The sequence below is a fragment of the Eurytemora carolleeae genome, unplaced genomic scaffold (assembly GCF_000591075.1).
Source record: "Eurytemora carolleeae unplaced genomic scaffold, Eaff_2.0 scaffold2455, whole genome shotgun sequence".
NCBI lineage: Eukaryota > Metazoa > Arthropoda > Copepoda > Calanoida > Temoridae > Eurytemora > Eurytemora carolleeae.
Genome location: NW_019398340.1, coordinates 1 through 10,140, shown reverse-complemented (window position 1 = coordinate 10,140; position 10,140 = coordinate 1). Strand labels below are relative to the sequence as shown.

General features: G+C 31.7%; 1 protein-coding gene across 2 annotated transcripts; it reads right to left on the bottom strand.

The window, feature by feature from the left end:
- Positions 1 to 4,672: 4,672 nt before the first annotated feature.
- Positions 4,673 to 9,526, bottom strand: LOC111717248 (eukaryotic translation initiation factor 5B; the record flags this gene model as incomplete). Of its 2 annotated transcripts, none has more annotated exon segments than XM_023492761.1 (7): positions 4,673 to 4,802; positions 5,395 to 5,443; positions 5,728 to 5,809; positions 6,735 to 6,750; positions 7,798 to 7,859; positions 8,039 to 8,517; positions 9,465 to 9,526. In XM_023492761.1, coding segments are annotated over 7 exon segments (870 nt in total), but the record flags the coding sequence as incomplete, so codon positions are not given.
- Positions 9,527 to 10,140: the final 614 nt, after the last annotated feature.

Here is a 10,140-nt window from a genome sequence, read left to right as displayed (position 1 = left end):
TTCTATCTGAAATTCTTGAAAAGTTAGAATTCCTATTAATTGCAAAAAGGGTGAAAACAATTACCTCCTCCATCTCCAAACCTCAATCCTTGCAATTGGTAATAAACGGTTTCTTAAAATCATAGGTCTAAAGAGGTGGGGAGTGCAGAAGTACTTAAGGAGTAATCACGGCCAATCAAACAGTAGGTGAATACAAAAATCTAAACATAGTAAAGGTTTTTTGAAAATATCTTTTAATTGGAGATATATATTACTTTGGGTGGGGATAAGACAATTTTTAGTAAACAGGCAGCCAATCCAAACCTTTAAATATTTTAACTCCAATCAAGAAATGCACACAGACATTTAATCAGGGATTTAAATCTAAGATTAGGCTAAAATGAACTATGCCTTGTTTCTCAGTTTTCTGTCAAATTAGGTTGTTGTGTGGTTCAAAATGCCCTAATTCAAGATCTGCATCTGTTAGAACATTTGGCGATGCATTTGTAATAAATAAACTGAGTAAGGATTATTTTGAAAATTTAAACAGAAAAAAAACAAAGTCTAAATTTAAACTTTGATCCTTATTTTTAGAGTTTCCTGCGCAAGTAAATCATATTTGTGCCATGTGCTTAAAGTGAATTTATTTATAAAGTTTGTGTTTAAAGTTTCAACAACCAAAAAAACAATTTAAAATTTGACAGTGGCGGGAATTTGATACAAAAGAAATCTGTGTCCAGATTTAATGAATTTGAGCCGGGTCTTAAATCCTCCAAATCCGATTTTATATGAGCTCCAGCTAAAATCTTGTAACATTGAATACAATTTTAGGTGAAACCAACCATGTTTGAGCCGCTGCTTAAATTTAAGCCGCAGCTCAAATTCTTTAAATTCAGCCTCTGTATTCTTTTCTGTAAAATATTTAAGTGTCACTTATTCTTTTAAGAACTTTTTACCCCTAACTTCCATTTTGAATATCTTATGATCAAATTTAATGTTAAATTAACATGTGGTATGTCACTGAACTAACAAATTTCAGTTCAAATTTGAACTACCGATTCAGAGTCATGAAGGATTTGAATAGGTTCTTCCCTTCCCTTAACCACATTCTCAGTACTCACCTCCAAATACACACTTTCTTATCCGGATTTCTATTATCTGCCCCCCTTTCCCCTTTGTAATATTTTAATATTGCGTATTTTAGAGAAATTGATTTGTGAGAAATTATAAAAAAAGGCTGTAATTACTCAAAATTATGTGTAATTCCAGTAAATTAGAAAAAAAATAAGTTTGAGATTAAGCTAATTGCTTAAGCAGTTCTGCTAAATTCTATTGTTCTAATCATTTTTGAAGAAAATGTACAAAAAACAGCCCACAATATTGTTTTAAGTATATACTTTAAACAATTTTATATTAACCCTCAGGCTGGGAAAAGGGGGGCGTTTAGCACCTCCCCTGTAATTTTTGGTTCAGAGCAGAAAAAGTCTGGTCTTTGAAAAAAAATCTAAAATAGCCTATAACTTTTTTATGACTAAAGCTACAGATTTAAAAACTATATTTTTGAGAAGCCCTTAAAAAAATGGATACAGAAACATGTGCCATACTCGGATATTTGTTTCCAACAAAATTTCTTTTTTTTTGGCATTTTGTAAAACACTCTCTAGCACCCAAACTATTAATGTTAACTGTCTAATTCTTTTTGATGAGCTGGTCTTGAAAAACTGGGCTATGAACATGTGTTTCAACCCTATACCTATTCTATAATGCTGTTTTCTAGGGGGGGGGGGGATGAGGTACGCCCCACCCAGGCTATACATAGGATTTTTGACCACCCATCCATTTAAAGGTTTAATATGAATATTGGAGTGAGAAATTACTATTTCAAAGTTAATTTATAGAAAATAACATAAACAACTTTTAGTGTGCTTTTTTAACTTAAAAACTTGCAAACTTGGAACATGTTTTTTACCTCTAACTATGGTTAAAATTGGCAGTGTCCTCTTTTCATTGAGGGTGGTTGCTTGAAATTATGCTACAGTCCCTTTTTAATTGAAATCTTACTAAAAAAACTAAAATTTTTAATTTTTATTTTTCATTTTTAGAGATATAATTGATAATATTATTTAAAAGTCTGTATTATGTCACAAGAACTTCTGCCAATGAGAGTGTAGTATACTGGTCCCATGATACAGATGGTAATCCCGTGACCAGTATACTGCACTGTCATTGGCTTAAGTTATGGTGACATAATACGGACTATGTAATAATTATCAATAAAAAATGCAAAATAAAAATTAAATGATTAAATTAACAGGATCAAACCAGAGATTCCCATGTTTCTGTGGGATATTGTTGTTTTCAGATTAGTTTCGTATTTGTGGAACATGATCTGTTTTTAGGGTTACCAGTCGTAATTACGTTATGCGTAATTACGCGTAACACTTTCTTTCACTTATGCAGGAGCATTATGCGTAATTACGCATTTATTACATTTACGAAAGAAAGTCTAGTTTCGCGTAATTAAGGCATAATTACGAGAAATTACGTAATACGAAACAATTCCATAATAAATAAAGTACATATTAATTCTCATAAATAATTATAGCGGGACAGTATGTATACTCCAACCCCCCAACCCCCTTCTCCTATTCTTTCCTGCTGACCTACCCCCCTCGTCTTCTTTTTGGCGGATTTTCATAGTTGGAATTGGTGCATTCCGGGTTTTGATGAGAATAAGACCCAACATTGAGCCTTATTCTTCACTAAAACCAACCAAGGTCGGTTTTATTTTCATTGGGCTTAACTCCTTAAGTCGAGCCTAAGATCTCGCAGCTGTCAATCATGTGACACAAGCTCCACAAGCTGTTGTCAGAGTTGGGTCTAAGATTGGGTCTTAAAGCTGCGTCTAAGGAATTAAGACTCAAGCCGAAGGTTTTAAATCGTGGGCTCAGTCTTATTAAAACCAAGCTGCATTGTTTGTAATTTTAAGCCTCTGTAACAAATCCCACACATTAGAGCCTCCACTTTAATTGAAACAAATAGCAGAATGATTAAAGTTATGGGATTTTCCATACACATCCACATTATACTAATTAACACAGGCAGTAAAAATCCTTCTCTTGGAAATGGGAACGATCATGAATTAAAAAATTAAAAATGATTGGATGATGGCTCAAAGAAAGGCTATTTTCTTAAATACATATATTTAAAATCATAAACCTGTTTTGAAATTTTCGTTTTTGTGCCTGAATGCAAAGTATTAACAACAGCAAAAGATATAACTGAAATATAAGAGAATATAACTGTTATTGATGATAACACAAAATTGTGGAAATTTAAGTTGTGTTATTATGAATTTTTCAAACTGCTTAAGTATGTTTACTTATTAAGAAATGAAGAGTACATATTGTCTAATAAGCGTTAAAAATTTGCTCATTTGTTTTACTAACTTAACAAACAGGGCTATATCACACGCAACTGGAGTCCATTTGAATATCTGTGCTGGGCCCACCTTTTCGGTCCTGCTAAACACTGTCCCGCCTGGTCATACGGTCTGACTTCAGGCTGCTTTTATTTGAATTTACACTCACTACAGTAGGGTTTCCAGTCGTAATTACTTTATGCGTAATTACGCGTAATTATGCATAACACTTTCTTTCACTTACGCAGGAACATTACGCGCAATTACGCATTTATTACGTTTACGAAAGAAAGACTAGTTTCACGTAATTAAGGTGTAATTACGCGTAATAGATAAAGTACATATTAATTCTCAGAAATAATTATAGCGGGACAGTATGTGTAAGGATATGCCTGCTACAACCATGTCAAACATATTTTGACGATTTTATTGACATTTTTTCAAACAAGGAAGGTAAACTTGAGAAAGTAGGTTGAAATATTAACAAGTCGTTGAAAATTAAAAATTTTATAGATTATGTAGTTTTTGATAAAAATAAATTATTGGCCCTTTGTTAAACTTTTTAGTTGTCGAACGTGAAAATTACATCAACATATATTGGCTGAAATTCTGATTCAACTTGCGTGACATTATTTTCTTTGTAAGTTAGTTGTTTTATTGAAATTAAAAGTTAAAACATCAAAATTTAATAGATGTAATTATTGCAAAATTTTGCAAAATTACTTTGTAGAAATTACACAAAATTGAAGTTTTGCTAATTACGAGTAATTAATACAAAATTTTGCTAAATTACCTCGTAGAAATTACGCGAAATTAGGCCGTAATTACGCGTAATTATATTTTCGCTTATTACGCGTTATCATTACAAAATTTTGCAAAATTACAGATTAGAAATTACGCAAAATTACGCCGTAATTTCGCAAAATTGATAATTCCCCAATTATGCGTAATCCTGTGAAATTACACGAAATGAAAATTATTACGCGTAACTGCACGTAATTACGCGTAAGAGAATAATCTATTACATTGGAAGCCCTATCTGTTTTATACTACAACTTTCATACAAAATTGCAAACCTATGAATTTTTGTATAAATTTGACACAGTTTTACATAAATTTCTTGAGACAGAAACGTCAGACAGATCTCTTGTCTGTATGTTGAACGCCTGAGATTCTCAGGTTTCATCTTTTACCCCTTTCATTTTTCCTTTACAGTCCCTTTAATCAATAGGAGAAAGATATGTATTGTAGAAGCAATGAAACATTCATCAATAGTTAATAATTATTTTATTTGACCTGTCCAAATACTCATAAATAAATAAATCTTAATAATAATAATAAAAATTTGCTGTTTCATCATCTGAATAGTATTCTGCTTCATCCTCGTAATAGTATTCTGATCCTTAAAATAAGAAATAGATCATAGACTCAAAATATTGATGGTTAGAGTTTATGCTAGGGTTATAAAATCTTAGAAGAACCAGCTTGTGATACTGAAGGGTTTGCATTGTTCTTGATGATACAAACACAAAACTGTTGGAAACATAGCTGCCAAAATCAAGCACTGAGTGATGCTCATTGGTCATATCACCCAGCATTGGTACACTATATTTTTTTAGTTATTTCAACATTTTTGTTTACTTTTTTCCCTTTTTTCCCCTCTGTATTTTTAATTGCCACTTTCTCAATAGTTTTTCTTAACTTTGTTTTATTAGGTTCAATATGACTCAATATAGTTCAATATAACTGAAAAGGGATCTCAACCAAAAACAGCAAGTAGGCAGTTTAGAAAGAGATGTTGTACAAGTATTATTGTATTATTTTGGGTTTTGTTCTTTGATTAAAAATATACAAAAACACAAAAAATATTGAAATTGAGAGAGACCACATAATTAAAAATACTTTAAAGAAATTGGTCTAAATAACATTACTTCACTTTTTCATTTTTTAACCTTAATTCTTAATTGCATAAAAGTTTTAAATTTACAGCTTACCTCCAACACATTCTGCTGTATCATCTTTATCACGGGCACACCGACCACCCTTAATAATATCTTTATTTTTTAGTTTTAGTAGTTCAGTTTGGCATTAAGTAGTTCAGTGACATCTTAAACTTATAAAACTTTATAAAAGCAAAAAAATAAAAAATTGAAAAAATGTTTTGCTACTAAAATCTATCTATTTGTCAGTTTTACCTTAGTTAACAGTTTTTATAGTTGAAAATTCCATAATGAAATTAAAAATTGAAAGTGTTGCTATGTTTTTTTTATATGTGTATTGGAATATTTAAAAGGATAATTTCAGACTAACAGTTTAATTGGTCTTACTGTACTTTCTTGCATTTTCTTCCAAAGGTTCCTTTATCTCCACAGCAAGCTCTTCCGACTTTTTCACAGTTCACCTTTCGACCTGAATTGGTACAGTACAGGTCGACCACAAAACATCATCTTTAATCTTTGTTTTAAAAGGAAGTTTTTGTGAAAAATGAAAGGGCAAAAACTAATCGCTTTCGATCTCTACTGATCTTACCTCTCTCTGATGTGTTTTATTTCAAACAAATCATTCAGATATTACAACCTTAAGTCATCGTTTATTTTTTGACACATTCCAATATTATAGTAAATATTTCATAATATTTGATATTTGTTTTATACACAATGTACTTTAAACAACTTTTTATGCTAGGTGTCTCTGCAATTATTCAAAGCATTGATTGAGCAGAGACATCTAGCGGCCAACTATTTTGGCGTAAAACTATTCCCCCTCTCATTTTTCATGAACACTCCCTGTAAATCTAATCATAAAGTAACATTTAAAAAGGTGAAACATACAATTTTTTTTGGATGCATACCACATTATGGAATTTCAAAGTAATTATTTTGATATGACAGCTCAAAAATGATCAGCAAGTAGTCTTTATACTTATTGGTCAACTTGTATCACATTTAAAATACAAAATAAATAGAACATTTATTCTCAAAGCTGGACTCACTCACTCAACCAACAGTAAAAGGAGAAGCCTGTTAGCTATAAATATATATTTTTAGCTAATTTTTTAATATTCACAGTTTGTTGACTTATTATTTTTATTTGAGAGTATATGTTTTTGAAATATTGCGCAAAAGATATTAATTAAAATTAGTTTTTTCTTGGCCTTTCTTTTTTACCTGAGACCTACATTATGAATTTGATCTGGGTTGCTAAACTATCTACCATCAATTAATATACTTATATGTAGTTACAGCTGTGTAGTTATGATTAAACGGACATGGGAAGGAAGGAAACTAAACATAATCAATACTTACAGTGCAATGCTTCTTTTGACTATATTTACCTAGACATTTCTTTACCTAAACAAATTAATAAAATTATTTTCATTTTTAAACAATTAACCTTAATTCAATTAACAAACTAAAATCAAGTAAAATTTACTAATTCACAGAGAACTACAACTTTCTAAATGTTACTTTTACTGCATTAAGTTGATTGCTTATAACTGAATGAATAAGTCTATAAAGTATAGAAAAAATGTATTTACAACCATTAAAAAACAACTAAATATTGGATCAAAATGAAGAAAATTTTGTAATGCAGCTGGATCATTTAGACAAATCTTCACTTATTCTCCACCACATTTTGTAAATCAACCTCTCTCATCAGATACTTTATCAGGGCTAACTATCTCTTGATTCTTTTTAGGTCATTCCTACTTTGAAACCCTTGTGGAAGACCATCATTGGCCTGAACTTTTAGTGGAGCATCCAAACCGTCCTTTTGGCTTGGCTTGATCATGTGATCCCTTCAACTATCGAAATAGTTTCTATGCACGAGAATGAGGTCAAATGTCATCTGGCTTACGCTAACTTGGACTACAGTTTTATTTACAACTAAGAATTTTCAGGCTTACAGTACAAACATAAAAATAAAAAATAGTTGGAATGTTAGCAAACAATGAACACAAATGTTTAAATAGCTGAACATATTTAATACTCTGGAATATGAAAGAAATAGCCACATTGCATGAGAGAGTGTTCTATTACAAACTTGGATACATTGAGTTCCAAACCATTACGAATGAAAACGCATATTTCCACACAAAACATCTTAGGAACACTATATTAAATGATTTAATCTTGTTGATGTGGGGCACATATCAGAAAATTTGCCTAGGTGGCGAATATTGAGTCAGACAACTGCCTGGTTGAAGATCTTGTGCAGAACTTTTCTTTATTACTTATTCACAACTTTTAGACAATAATCATCCATACTAAATATTACTGGTTTTTATTGTTGTGCCTTGGGGAGCTAAGTTGTTTAAACTTCATAAGTTTAATAGATTAATGTGTTTCATAATTCTGGTAATATATTCAATGAACTTCTTGCTTAATTTATCTTACCTCCTCAAAGCAAATTTGTCCTGTTAAACATACGGCCCTATTAGTCCCAGGCTCCCCACACACTAAAAATACATATTGTTAGGAACTATCCAATTAGAGTGTTCAACTTATTGAAAAGGAATTTAAAGTAAAAATAAGACAGACCTCTCCTTGAAAAAAAATATTTGCTATATACAATATCAGGAAATAATGATAGAATCTCAGGAAATATTGTGGACAGTCCTATAAACAGAAGAGCTACCTTTAATGAATGGTTTCCTAGAATTTTCCAGATTAGGTAACTCCACTAGATTATCTCTGTTTCTTTTATTTCTTTTTCTTTCATTATCTTTTGTTTTTTTATTATCTAAACTTTCTATGCCTTCTAGAGGTTCTCCACCATCTAGATCTTTTTGGTTTCCTTGATCTTCTTGGCTACCTTGGTTTTCTTGACTAGCTTGTTCTTCTTCTTTTTCCTGATCTTCTCCATATTCTATATCATCTATGTTCACTGGATCTTCTCTTCTGTTTGAATTTTCTCCATTTCCTTTTCTTTTTCTACCTCTGTTATTTTTTCTTCTTTGATTATTTTTTTTTATTGGTTTATCTTCACTTTCTTGATCTTCTACACTTCCTTGATCTTCTCCACTTCCTTGATCTTCCACACTTCCTTGATCTTCTCCACTTCCTTGATCTTCCCTGTTTTCTATTACTTCACTGTTGTCAAGATCTTCTGTGTCCCTTGGATAAATATTAACCAAATAAAAAGTTTAAATTATTTGTTCCCTGTTTAAAATTTGATTTTAACTGTAGCCTTTAAAATAGACCTGAGATGGAATTTAAAGAATTTAAGCCGCGGTTTAAATCCGCCAAAATCCGCCAAAACCCGGTTTAAATGAAGCGCCGGCTTAAATCTTGAAACATTTGATACAATTTTAAGTGGAACCAACCATATTTAAACCGCAGCTTAAATTTAAACCACCGCTCAAATTCTTTAAATTCGGCCACAGAGCCGGCGATTTAAAAAATTCAAGAAAATACGACTCGGGTCTAAGCTGTTGTTGAGCCTTAATTTACAGCTCGGGCTTTCAAATTTAAGTTGCATCTATTTTTCAACAGAATTTAGTTCATAAAACCGGTTAAATGTTCTATTTGGCGGATTTTCATAGTTGGAATTGGTGCATTCCGGGTTTTGATGAGAATAAGACCCAACATTGAGCCTTATTCTTCACTAAAACCAACCAAGGTCGGTTTTATTTTCATTGGGCTTAACTCCTTAAGTCGAGCCTAAGATCTCGCAGCTGTCAATCATGTGACACAAGCTCCACAAGCTGTTGTCAGAGTTGGGTCTAAGATTGGGTCTTAAAGCTGCGTCTAAGGAATTAAGACTCAAGCCGAAGGTTTTAAATCGTGGGCTCAGTCTTATTAAAACCAAGCTGCATTGTTTGTAATTTTAAGCCTCTGTAACAAATCCCACACATTAGAGCCTCCACTTTAATTGAAACAAATAGCAGAATGATTAAAGTTATGGGATTTTCCATACACATCCACATTATACTAATTAACACAGGCAGTAAAAATCCTTCTCTTGGAAATGGGAACGATCATGAATTAAAAAATTAAAAATGATTGGATGATGGCTCAAAGAAAGGCTATTTTCTTAAATACATATATTTAAAATCATAAACCTGTTTTGAAATTTTCGTTTTTGTGCCTGAATGCAAAGTATTAACAACAGCAAAAGATATAACTGAAATATAAGAGAATATAACTGTTATTGATGATAACACAAAATTGTGGAAATTTAAGTTGTGTTATTATGAATTTTTCAAACTGCTTAAGTATGTTTACTTATTAAGAAATGAAGAGTACATATTGTCTAATAAGCGTTAAAAATTTGCTCATTTGTTTTACTAACTTAACAAACAGGGCTATATCACACGCAACTGGAGTCCATTTGAATATCTGTGCTGGGCCCACCTTTTCGGTCCTGCTAAACACTGTCCCGCCTGGTCATACGGTCTGACTTCAGGCTGCTTTTATTTGAATTTACACTCACTACAGTAGGGTTTCCAGTCGTAATTACTTTATGCGTAATTACGCGTAATTATGCATAACACTTTCTTTCACTTACGCAGGAACATTACGCGCAATTACGCATTTATTACGTTTACGAAAGAAAGACTAGTTTCACGTAATTAAGGTGTAATTACGCGTAATAGATAAAGTACATATTAATTCTCAGAAATAATTATAGCGGGACAGTATGTGTAAGGATATGCCTGCTACAACCATGTCAAACATATTTTGACGATTTTATTGACATTTTTTCAAACAAGGAAGGTAAACTTGAGAAAGTAGGTT